At 37.9% G+C, this 13,514-nt stretch overlaps 1 protein-coding gene and 1 pseudogene across 5 annotated transcripts in view; one reads left to right on the forward strand and one right to left on the reverse strand.

Annotated features, from left to right (window-relative positions):
• LOC132354091 (zinc finger protein 677-like) overlaps positions 1 to 13,514 on the reverse strand; it is a 55,564-nt gene that overhangs the window by 21,643 nt on the left and 20,407 nt on the right. The window contains exon 4 of one of the 5 annotated variants that reach the window (XM_059905719.1): positions 8,669 to 10,028. The exons of 3 other annotated variants lie outside the window; for them this stretch is intronic. In XM_059905719.1, coding sequence (XP_059761702.1) covers positions 9,877 to 10,028 — 152 coding nt within the window. In that variant the 3' untranslated portion in view covers positions 8,669 to 9,876. Of the gene's footprint in view, positions 1 to 8,668; positions 10,029 to 13,514 lie in introns of those variants that run through there. One more of the 5 variants, XM_059905718.1, reaches the window with a different exon arrangement.
• LOC132353837 (vomeronasal type-1 receptor 4-like) lies at positions 11,545 to 12,181 on the forward strand (annotated as a pseudogene).

The following is a 13,514-nucleotide window of genomic DNA, read 5'->3' on the forward strand; positions in this document are numbered from 1 at the left end:
CTCACAGACTGGCGAACACTTATACCACAGAAGTCCACCCACTGGAGTAAAGGTTCTGAGCCCCACGTCAGGCTTCCCAACCTGGGGGTCAGGCAACGGGAGGAGGAATTCCTAGAGAATCAGACTTTGAAGCCTAGTGGGAATTGGATTGCAGGACTTTGACGGGACTGGGGGAAACAGAGATCCCACTCTTGGAGGGCACACACAAAGTAATGTGTGCATCAGGACCCAGGGGAAGGAGCAGTGAGCCTGGGGGAGACTGAACCAGACCTACCTGCTGGTGTTGGGGGGTCTCCTGCAGAGGCGAGTGGTGGCTCTGTTTCACCGTGGGGATAAGGACACTGGCAGCAGAGGTTCTGGGAAGTTCTCCTTGGCGTGAGCCCTCCCAGAGTCTGCCATTAACCCCACCAAAGAGCACGGGTAGGCTCCAGTGTTGGGTTGCCTCAGGCAAAACAGCCAACAGGGAGGGAACCCAGCCCCACCCATCAACAGTCAAGTGGATTAAGGTTTTACTGAGCTCTGACCGCCACAGCAACAGGGAGGGAACCCAGCCCCACCCATCAACAGTCAAGTGGATTAAGGTTTTACTGAGCTCTGACCGCCACAGCAACAGTCAGCTCTACCCACCACCAGAGCCTCCCATCAAGCCTCTTAGATAGCCTCAACCACCAGAGGGCAGACAACAGAAGCAAGAAAAACTATAATCCTGCAGCCTGTGGACCAAAAACCACAGTTACAGAAAGATAGAGAAGATGAAAAGGCAGAGGGCTATGTACCAGATGAAGGAACAAGAAAAATCCCCAGAAAAACAACTAAATGAAGTGGAGATAGGCAACCTTCCAGAAAAAGAATTCAGAATAATGATAGTGAAGATGATCCAGGACCTCGGAATAAGAATGGAGGCAAAGATTGAGAAGATGCAAGAAATGATTAACAAAGACCTAGAAGAATTAAAGAACAAACAAACAGAGATGACCAATACAATAACTGAAATGAAAACTACACTAGAAGGAATCAATAGCAGAATAACTGAGGCAGAAGAACGGATAAGTGACCTGGAAGACAGAATGATGGAATTCACTGCTGCGGAACAGACTAAAGAAAAAAGAATGAAAAGAAATGAAGACAGCCTAAGAGACCTCTGGGATAACATTAAACGCAACAACATTCGCATTATAGGGGTCCCAGAAGGAGAAGAGAGAGAGAAAGGACCAGAGAAAATATTTGAAGAGATTATAGTCGAAAACTTCCCTAACATGGGAAAGGAAATAGCCACCCAAGTCCAGGAAGCGCAGAGAGTCCCATACAGGATAAACCCAAGGAGAAACACGCCGAGACACATAGTAATCAAAGTGGCAAAAATTAAAGACAAAGAAAAGTTATTGAAAGCAGCAAGGGAAAAACGACAAATAACATACAAGGGAACTCCCATAAGGTTAACAGCTGATTTCTCAGCAGAAACTCTGCAAGCCAGAAGGGAGTGGCATGATATACTTAAAGTGATGAAAGGGAAGAACCTACAACCAAGATTACTCTACCCGGCAAGGATCTCATTTAGATTTGATGGAGAAATCAAAAGCTTTACAGACAAGCAAAAGCTAAGAGAATTCAGCACCACCAAACCAGCTCTACAACAAATGCTAAAGGAACTTCTCTAAGTGGGAAACACAAGAGAAGAAAAGGACCTACAAAAACAAACACAAAACAATTAAGAAAATGGTCATAGGAACATACATATCGATAATTACCTTAAACGTGAATGGATTAAATGCCCCAACCAAAAGACATAGACTGGCTGAATGGATACAAAAACAAGACCCATATATATGCTGTCTACAAGAGACCCACTTTAGACCTAGGGACACATACAGACTGAAAGTGAGGGGATGGAAAAAGATATTCCATGCAAATGGAAATCAAAAGAAAGCTGGAGTAGCTATACTCATATCAGATAAAATAGACTTTAAATTAAAGAATGTTACAAGAGACAAGGAAGGACACTACATAATGATCCAGGGATCAATCCAAGAAGAAGATATAACAATTATAAATATATATGCACCCAACATAGGAGCACCTCAATACATAAGGCAACTGCTAACAGCTATAAAAGAGGAAATCGACAGTAACACAATAATAGTGGGGGACTTTAACACCTCACTTACACCAATGGACAGATCATCCAAAATGAAAATAAATAAGGAAACAGAAGCTTTAAATGACACAATAGACCAGATAGATTTAATTGATATATATCGGACATTCCATCCAAAAACAGCAGATTACACGTTCTTCTCAAGTGCGCACGGAACATTCTCCAAGATAGATCACATCTTGGGTCACAAATCAAGCCTCAGTAAATTTAAGAAAATTGAAATCATATCAAGCATCTTTTCTGACCACAACGCTATGAGATTAGAAATGAATTACAGGGAAAAAAACGTAAAAAGGACAAACACATGGAGGCTAAACAATACGTTACTAAATAACCAAGAGATCACTGAAGAAATCAAAGAGGAAATCAAAAAATACCTAGAGACAAATGACAATGAAAACACGACGACCCAAAACTTATGGGATGCAGCAAAAGCAGTTCTAAGAGGGAAGTTTATAGCTATACAAGCCTACCTAAAGAAACAAGAAAAAGCTCAAGTAAACAATCTAACCTTACACTTAAAGAAACTAGAGAAAGAAGAACAAACAAAACCCAAAGTTAGCAGAAGGAAAGAAATCATAAAGATCAGAGCAGAAATAAATGAAATAGAAACAAAGAAAACAATAGCAAAGATCAATAAAACTAAAAGTTGGTTCTTTGAGAAGATAAACAAAATTGATAAACCATTAGCCAGACTCATCAAGAAAAAGAGGGAGAGGACTCAAATCAATAAAATCAGAAATGAAAAAGGAGAAGTTACAACAGACACTGCAGAAATACAAAGCATCCTAAGAGACTACTACAAGCAACTTTATGCCAATAAAATGGACAACCTGGAAGAAATGGACAAATTCTTAGAAAGGTATAACCTTCCAAGACTGAACCAGGAAGAAATAGAAAATATGAACAGACCAATCACAAGTAATGAAATTGAAACTGTGATTAAAAATCTTCCAACAAACAAAAGTCCAGGACCAGATGGCTTCACAGGTGAATTCTATCAAACATTTAGAGAAGAGCTAACACCCATCCTTCTCAAACTCTTCCAAAAAATTGCAGAGGAAGGAACACTCCCAAACTCATTCTATGAGGCCACCATCACCCTGATACCAAAACCAGACAAAGACACTACAAAAAAAGAAAATTACAGACCAATATCACTGATGAATATAGATGCAAAAATCCTCAACAAAATACTAGCAAACAGAATCCAACAACACATTAAAAGGATCATACACCACGATCAAGTGGGATTTATCCCAGGGATGCAAGGATTCTTCAATATACGCAAATCAATCAATGTGATACACCATATTAACAAATTGAAGAATAAAAACCATATGATCATCTCAATAGATGCAGAAAAAGCTTTTGACAAAATTCAACACCCATTTCTGATAAAAACTCTCCAGAAAGTGGGCATAGAGGGAACCTACCTCAACATAATAAAGGCCATATATGACAAACCCACAGCAAACATCATTCTCAATGGTGAAAAACTGAAAGCATTTCCTCTAAGATCAGGAACGAGACAAGGATGTCCACTCTCACCACTATTATTCAACATAGTTTTGGAAGTCCTAGCCACGGCAATCAGAGAAGAAAAAGAAATAAAAGGAATACAAATTGGAAAAGAAGAAGTAAAACTGTCACTGTTTGCGGATGACATGATACTATACATAGAGAATCCTAAAACTGCCACCAGAAAACTGCTAGAGCTAATTAATGAATATGGTAAAGTTGCAGGATACAAAATTAATGCACAGAAATCTCTTGCATTCCTATACACTAATGATGAAAAATCTGAAAGAGAAATTATGGAAACACTCCCATTTACCATTGCAACAAAAAGAATAAAATACCTAGGAATAAACCTACCTAGGGAGACAAAAGACCTGTATGCAGAAAACTATAAGACACTGATGAAAGAAATTAAAGATGATACCAACAGATGGAGAGATATACCATGTTCTTGGATTGGAAGAATCAACATTGTGAAAATGAGTATACTACCCAAAGCAATCTACAGATTCAATGCAATCCCTATCAAATTACCAATGGCATTTTTTACGGAGCTAGAACAAATCATCTTAAAATTTGTATGGAGACACAAAAGACCCCGAATAGGCAAAGCAGTCTTGAGGCAAAAAAATGGAGCTGGAGGAATCAGACTCCCTGACTTCAGACTATACTACAAAGCTACAGTAATCAAGACAATATGGTACTGGCACAAAAACAGAAACATAGATCAATGGAACAAGATAGAAAGCCCAGAGATTAACCCACGCACCTATGGTCAACTAATCTATGACAAAGGAGGCAAAGATATACAATGGAGAAAAGACAGTCTCTTCAATAAGTGGTGCTGGGAAAACTGGACAGCTACATGTAAAAGAATGAAATTAGAATACTCCCTAACACCATACACAAAAATAAACTCAAAATGGATTAGAGACCTAAATATAAGAGTGGACACTATAAAACTCTTAGAGGAAAACATAGGAAGAACACTCTTTGACATAAATCACAGCAAGATCTTTTTTGATCCACCTCCTAGAGTAATGGAAATAAAAACAAAAATAAACAAATGGGACCTAATGAAACTTCAAAGCTTTTGCACAGCAAAGGAAACCATAAACAAGACGAAAAGACAACCCTCAGAATGGGAGAAAATATTTGCAAATGAATCAACGGACAAAGGATTAATCTCCAAAATATATAAACAGCTCATTCAGCTCAATATCAAAGAAACAAACACCCCAATCCAAAAATGGGCAGAAGACCTAAATAGACATTTCTCCAAAGAAGACATACAGATGGCCACGAAGCACATGAAAAGATGCTCAACATCACTAATTATTAGAGAAATGCAAATCAAAACTACAATGAGGTATCACCTCACTCCTGTTAGAATGGGCATCATCAGAAAATCTACAAACAACAAATGCTGGAGAGGGTGTGGTGAAAAGGGAACCCTCTTGCACTGTTGGTGGGAATGTAAATTGATACAGCCACTATGGAGAACAATATGGAGGTTCCTTAAAAAACTAAAAATAGAATTACCATATGACCCAGCAATCCCACTACTGGGCATATACCCAGAGAAAACCGTAATTCAAAAAGACACATGCACCCGAATGTTCATTGCAGCACTATTTACAATAGCCAGGTCATGGAAGCAACCTAAATGCCCATCAACAGACGAATGGATAAAGAAGATGTGGTACATATATACAATGGAATATTACTCAGCCATAAAAAGGAACGAAATTGAGTCATTTGTTGAGACGTGGATGGATCTAGAGACTGTCATACAGAGTGAAGTAAGTCAGAAAGAGAAAAACAAATATCGTATATTAATGCATGTATGCGGAACCTAGAAAAATGGTACAGATGAGCCAGTTTGCAGGGCAGAAGTTGAGACACAGATGTAGAGAATGGACATATGGACACCAAGGGGGGAAAACTGCGGTGGGGTGGGGATGGTGGTGTGCTGAATTGGGCGATTGGGATTGACATGTATACACTGATGTGTATAAAACTGATGCCTAATAAGAACCTGCAGTATAAAAAAACAAACAAAACAACTAATACTAAACTTTCATTGGGTTATTTGTATGGAAACATGTTAATATAAATGTTTCAGACATTACATGAAATTTCTAAAAATCTTATATTTGTATTTGTATGGAAATATGTATGGAAATATGTTAATATAAATGTTTCAGACATTACATGAAATTTCTAAAAATCATATTTGTATTTGTATGGAAATATGTATGGAAATATGTTAATATAAATGTTTCAGACATTACATGAAATTTCTAAAAATCTTATATTTGTACTTGTATGGAAATATGTATGGAAATATGTTAATATAAATGTTTCAGACATTACATGAAATTTCTAAAAATCTTATATGTTCTGGTATAATGTTATAAGTAATAATCCTATTTATTACTTTAAAATGTATATCTCAGAAATAACTAATTTTCTTGTCAACTGCATTATTATGAACTGTCATCAAATCTTTAACCGTGGTCATTTTTAAGTCTTTTGTCATTTACAGACAGTTCTGGGTGTACTCTGATGATTTTGCAAATATGTTCCTATAAAAGGGTTTCATCTTCAAGAAATACATGGAAAAGACTCTGACAAGTACAGGTTTCTGGTAACGGACTGTACTGCTGAACTGAATGAATAAGCATTTTCAGAACTCTAATGAAAAACTGATGAACTCATAAAAGTGCTAACAAAAGATCAAGATGAAAAAAAAAAATTAATTACATGGGACTGAGTGAACTGATGAGGATGAGTATAATTTTTGTGACTTTCTGTCTGAATTTAAAAAAAAAAAAAAAAAAATTCCACAAGGACTCAGAGGCAAAGAATATACAAATCAATTTTCACTGCAAAGTAAAGGAGCTGTTACAGTGGAGGATTACTGGACTGAATGTCAATACTATGACATAGTATGAGTGTGTTTCATGTTTGGTAATTGCAATCATTGTTGCTTTTGTTGTGGTCATCCATGTACAATGCTTGGTGTCAGTCGATTTATCTCTTGTAAAAATAAAATACAGTGTGTGTGTGTGTGTGGAAAAAAAACAAAAAAAAAAAAAAAAAAAAAAACAAAGTGGTCTCTCCAAAAAAAAAAAAAAAAAAAAACAACAAGGTAAAACACAATGTGTGGCATCTGCATGTAATGACTCTGTCCAAAAATCTGCACTAAGACAGGAATAAACTGTAGAATAGCTTCTAGCAGTATAATGCCATGTCCCTGGGATGACCCCATCTTTACCCCTCCCCACCCTGCATCCAAATAAAATGCCTGCTTGAAAAGTCTCAATGCTGCTAAAAGAATTTTATGTATATTCTAGCCAACACCTAATGATTGGCCCCTGACCTCCTTCTTAGTGCATTTACTTAAGGGGCTTATGGCTGTGAAGATGTATCTTTTACAATTCAGAAGTGTCTTCCTCAGCACCAGAGAGTGATTCCTTTAATACAGAATCATCAGGAAGGATAGAGCCTCTGTCTTTTAGTGTCTTCGGGAGAACAGAATCCTAACTTCAATAACTGCCAGCTAGAAATGCTGTTGGAAAATGGTGCCAAGAGACTTGCTCGATGCAGGGTTGCCACAAACGTTCAATTTGTAAAAAACGCAGTATCTGGGAAGCACCATAAAGCAAAGCACAATAAAACAAGCTGTGCCTGTAAATAATAATAATTATAATAATAATTGCCAGCTAGTAAATGCAGCTGGCCTAATTGCTTTTACAATGACCAACCCTTTGTAATGTTTCCCTTCTCTGATTCTACCAAGCCTTCACTCACCAACCCCTCCTCCCTCATTCTCCCTTTAAAACACCCTCTCACCTTTGCACATATTGGAATGGAGCTCGGCTCTTTCCCCTACTGTCAGTAGTTACTGAATATAATCTGTTTTCACTACTTTAATGTCTGGCTGTTTATCTTTGACATCTCCATTCCAGGCATGCCAGCCAAACATTTTAGCCTTCCATTGCCCCCAGCACTCTTCATCCTCTGGGTCCTCCTTCACTCCCACCTGAATTCCCAACCATCCGGTTTCCTCAGCATCCCCATGACCACCGTGACTATGCCAACCCTGTAATCCTGTCCTTACTCCAGGCCCTTTAGCCCACTGGTGTCCACTATCCTCCCTAGCTCCTTTTGACCTCTCTTCCATTATCCCTACATCTCCAGCTCCCCTTCCTACCCCCACTTCTGCCTTGGACCACCAGGTACCCAACTCATTATCTTGCTCAATCTCTCCTTTTCTTCAACTCCTCATAGACATTAATTCTCCTGGGCCTTTTTACCCATTCCTGCTCTTTATCTACCTTGGCCCATTATCTTGCCATCCCTATCATCTTCTTCGTTCCCATGACGCCCTACACCCTTAGTACCGCAACATCCAGCATCTCCTGGACCCTTAAGTTCCTTTCATGCTCTATCACCTCTACCCTTAAACTCACCAGTGCTCTTTAACCCCTCCATGACATGAACGAAACGGTGCCTTTTAACCTTCTATTCTCTACCCTCCGTTTCACATTCCCACATCTCTGGGCTCTCTGTCTGCACCACCTCCTTCTCTCTATGCCACCCTTTTCCTGTGCTCTCGCTCTTACCTTGCTCTATCACACACCTGTGCGTTGTAACTCCTCCAACAGTCTCTTTTGCTAAGTGTCTTCATCTAAAGTGGCAATGCGGGACTTCCCTGGTGGTCCAGTGGGTAAGACTCCATGCTCCCAGTGCAGGGGGCCCAGGTTCAACCCCTGGTCAGGGAACTAGATGCTGCATGCATGCCACAAGTAAGAGTTCACAACTGAAGATTCCCATGTGCCACAACTAAGACCCGGTGCAGCCAAAATAAATAATAAATAAAATAAACAAATATTTTTAAAAAACAAAAAGAAGTATTTGATAACTATGGCCCGATTAATTGGGCATAAATTTAATTCTTTCAAAAAAATAAAAAAATAAAGTGGCAATGCATTTCACTTTTTACATTCTGGATGTTGTAATGTCATCCTCCTGAGTTGATTACAGAGTTGGAAGGAGTATAAAGGGTGACTTGATAAAAGGGGGTCTGAAAATACCACTATTTCCTTCATATATGAACACAATATCAACACACATATGCTGACTATATGAGTTTGATTTTTTTGAATGAAAATGAGACTGTGAGTTTGCGTATGCATCATACTAAGTGTGTAGTAATGTGAGTGTGTATCTCTAAATAGTAAGTCTGGGGATGAGTGTTTGTGGTGGATCTGTGAGGATGTATGTGTGTAAGTATGTGAGTTTACGTGACTATTTGATTGTGAATGCATGAGTGGCTTTGCAAGTGTGTGTGTATCACTGTGGGTGGGTTGGGGTGGGTGGTTGTGCATATTAGGGGATGTCCACCATTATGGCTCTTACACCTTACTTGGATATTGAAAGATATTGGATAATGGACCCAGATAAAATGTAGATTTGTTTGTAGAAAACCCAAAGATTTGATTTGAAGTCATGTTTTATATTTCTTGAATAAGTACAAGAGTAATCAGGGTTCATTATGGAAAATCCAGCAACAAATAAGAGGACGATGGCAACCATTCGATGCTCTTGAACGGTCAGTAGCATTGGCCTATCTGACATCTGGAGGAATGACCTTTTAAAGCATCAAATGCTGGTGCTTTTGTTTGTACAGCCCTCATAAATTTCTCCTTTTTTATTGCTTTTGTTCTATTTAGATTTCCTATCACTACTGACTTATCAGTATGAGTAAAGTACATTTTCCTACAGAATTTCCAGATCATCTAGAGTTCCAATATAATTTTCAACAAATGCTTGACTTAGAGTTCGTCCTTTTACTGTATTTCTTTGAACATCCTTCTCAGGTACTTTGTTTCTTTGCTCATTAAATTATGGTGTGACTCACTGGTGTGAAGATTAGGAGAAAACTCACTTTGGGGTGGAAAAATGGCTCTGGGAAACAGCATCCATGAGAAACATGTGTTGCACTGCCACTCCCTCACGTGTCAGACCTCAGTACCCCGTGCTCCTCCATGTGAGACCCCAGCTGCTCCCCAAATCATGGAAAAGGAAGAGCCTTTCCCAAACACTTCAGTGGTCTCTTTGGAGATGCTAATTAGAAACTTGTAATTGGTTTTAGTAACTAGCAACCGGGAAAAAGTTGTTCAGAAACGTCTTCAGTTCCCCAAGACCGCACTGTCAATGCCGTTCCAGATGAAATAATAATTGAACTTCTGTCTGGATGTCATGACCTTCACTCTGTGCTCACTGTCCAAACAGAGGGATGGAGTCTGGTGAGTACTTTCTCTTTCAGTCTGACAGTCAGAGGCTGTAAGGGAAGTAGGCATATTGGAAGTCAGAGTTAGTGATCATATTGGAAATCGGAATTTTTCGGGGTCTGAAACTGATCCACTGAAAAAAGCCCACAGGAAAGAGAAATCATTTCTGAGGTATCAACTGAACTATGAAGAGTAATCGGGGTCCTAGACATCCCAAATCACTCAGTGTCTCCATATATGATTACATGTAACCCTCGCTGAGAGTTTAATGATGTTTAATGCAAGTGATGATTCCTTTCAGCTGTTTAAGGACTATAGTTCTGAAACCAATCATTTTTAGCCCACCCTACTGGGATCACAGACAGTTTCTAGAATCACTAGAGGAGTGCCTATAATACCTCCATGCTTGTAATTTGCTGTATGGTGAACCTACAGGAATCGTCTAATCCAGTAAAGAAACGGTGTATTTGAATGAAAAATCCTGGAATAGAAATATTTTCTCTAACTCTGAGAGTATAAAGTGCTTAACAAAGACAGTAATTGTGTCCCTACTGAAATCATCCACTGCCTGCTGATGGTGGTGAGGCTGTCTTCCTCCTGAAGTGAAGGAAACACCATTTAAAGAAAAGGTAACTAAAATCCTGCATTTCAGACAGAAGCTGTCAGACTCAAAAGTATCCTCTGAGCTTTTCTCTGGTTTTAAAAGATTCTAATAAAAACTCAAAGATCTAAATTTAAACTTATAAAATGCACAAACTCCACTTCTTATTATACATCTACTTTTGAAATTATGTCATATATTAGTATCTTTCACACAACTCGCCTCCTTGATAATAGTTTTACTTAAGTCAGATATTAATGAATAGATAATTATATGATCTGAAATTAGTAATAATTTCATTTCTAACCCCAAGTGATTTTATCCTGTACTGGTGTTTGACATCCCATAATCTAAGCAAGACATGAGATTGTTCAATAATTCCCATGATCGGTGCTATTGTATTTTTCTTCTTGGCGAAAAGGCAGCACGTCTTCTCTTGTCATCCTAATATAGAGCGATTCTTGAATTCATTAAGTCCAAGTCATTGGGCAGGACCCGGCAGTATTATGCTGCAATCAGCACATCTGACATTTTAGTAAGATTTCTAAATCCTCATTTGTAATTGCTTTTGTCCCATAGAATAAATCTTTACAATTAAATTGAAGGTTGTTACAATCAAAATTATAAAATAACATACCAGCAATATCAAATAAAATCAAGGTATTAAAAATAAGACTAAATATATACCTGAATCAGTCAAAGAATGTAGCTAACATAACAAGCTTTTTAGCACAGCAGGACAATTAAACCCTCTGTCTTTAAAATAGGCACAGCCAAACTAAATTCTCCATTTTGCCCCTAAACAAGGCGTACTTTTAAACAAATACCTAACTTCTCTGTGTCTGTATTCTCCCCATCTTTACAATGAAAGGAATAGTAGTGTCTGCCTCATAGATTTGTGAAGAAAAGCAAAATTGTCACATGCACGGCTTTCATTGCAGTTGTTCATACATGGAAAGTGACTCTTGAGTGTCTTCCAGGCCATCATGATCAGCCCCAGAAACTCTAGATGGGCATAAATGAAAGTGAAAGCTCCCAAGCACATTGGCTCCTATATTTTCTTGTGTTGGATCCTGCAAATGCTGGTAAATATCATTTTTCCTATGTGTACGACTGGCAAATGGAGCAACAGAAACATCACGACAAAGGATTTGGGATACTGTGCTGGGGTAGGTAATAACAGAATTACACTTTCACTCCTTGCAACATTGTGGTCATTTCCTGATGTTTTATGCTTGGGGCTCATGCTCTGGGCCAGTGGCTCCATGATTTTTATCCTGTACAGGCATAAGCAGCGGGTCCAACACATTCATAGGAAAAATCTTTCGCACAGATTCACCCTTGAGGCCAGAGCAACCTGAAGACTCCTTGTCCTTGTAAACACCTTTGTATCATTTTACACTCTCTCCTCCATCTTCCAAGTCTGTATTGCTCTTTTTAATAATCCCAGTTGGTTACTAGTGAACATCTCTGCATTGGTTGCTGCATGTTTCCCAACTGTCAGTCCCTTTCTTCTCACGAGCCATAACGTCAATGTAATACAGGCTCTGCTTTGCCTGTGTAAGGAATGCAAAAGCTACTGATCTTATCAGAAAGAGATAAAGTTATGTTTTTGTACCATGTTCACTTGTGTATCCACTCATCCTCACGGAGCTGTAAGTGAAATTATGGAAGTCACATCACAAGGGAATGGTGCACAAGACATAAAATTCTGCCCCATAAAAAATGATGAAAAGTAGTAGCAACTGTAAGTGAAACATTATGTAATTATTATGTAATTACTTATACAATTGAATTGTATTAATGTTTGTAGTGGAGTAGTTCAGAGTCAATGAAATTTTAAAAAAACAGAAACAAAAGAACAGTAGAGCCTGACACAATCTGGACGTCCTGAGGATGTCTTTGAGTGTGTAACTTTCAATTTCACATAATGAATTTATCCAGAAATTAACTAAACGTGGAATTTCTGGAAAAGTTCCATAAAAAAAAGAATAGCATGTAGGATGGTCATTCAAGAAACTGAAGAGAAAAATGTTCTCAGGGAGTAATGAGGTATCATGGGGTGAAGATGGAATGGAAATCAGTTTCAGAGAGTAGGTATATTGGGAGCCAAGTTATGAAATTTGTATGTTACATTGTTATAAAGATGGTGCTCATGTGAAGTATAATGATATATAGGAAGACAGCATATTTAATTTTTTTTTTCACGTAGCAATGGCCAGATTAAATGGAGTGGGGAAAAAGAGAGTATAAAGATGTTTTGGACAATTTAAAAAAAAGAAAAAAGAAAACATGAGGTGAGTGAGAAAATTTAAAAAGACATGATGTTTGGGATAAGATGGCACAGGTTTTGGCATCTGTAGAAGACAGATTTTTCTGTATAGTATGAGGATACCAGCTGACCATATTGGAAAGAAAGAGATTTGAAGGAGTACTCTCATGTCAATTACATGAGGAATTAAGTGGAGGTTTTTACTATCCACACACAGTGGAGGAATAGTTATTTGGGGAAGAAAGTCATGAATCCTTTTTGTTTGTGTGGAGTTAATGGCAGGTGGATTTCTGCAGGAGCAAAATTGTTGTCTCAAGTATAGGAAATATTTTAATATAGCTATCTCTGTAAAGTATTAAAGATACAATCATTTGAAAAACAAAGATTGAGTTTGAAATAATGGATATTGATATGTTGAACCTTGTGGCCTGGAAATAGAGAAATACAAATTTTTAGCTGAGAAGAGGCACTTTGAAATATTTACCACATATTAGACCATAAACATACATATATATATACACACACATATATGTGTATATATATATATATATATATGTATATATGTGTGTATATATATATGCATAGTATGTTATGTTATACATAACATAATCTATATATATAATATATACATTATATATATATATACACACACACATAGTATGT

The sequence above is a fragment of the Balaenoptera ricei genome, chromosome 19 (genome assembly GCF_028023285.1).
Source record: "Balaenoptera ricei isolate mBalRic1 chromosome 19, mBalRic1.hap2, whole genome shotgun sequence".
NCBI lineage: Eukaryota > Metazoa > Chordata > Mammalia > Artiodactyla > Balaenopteridae > Balaenoptera > Balaenoptera ricei.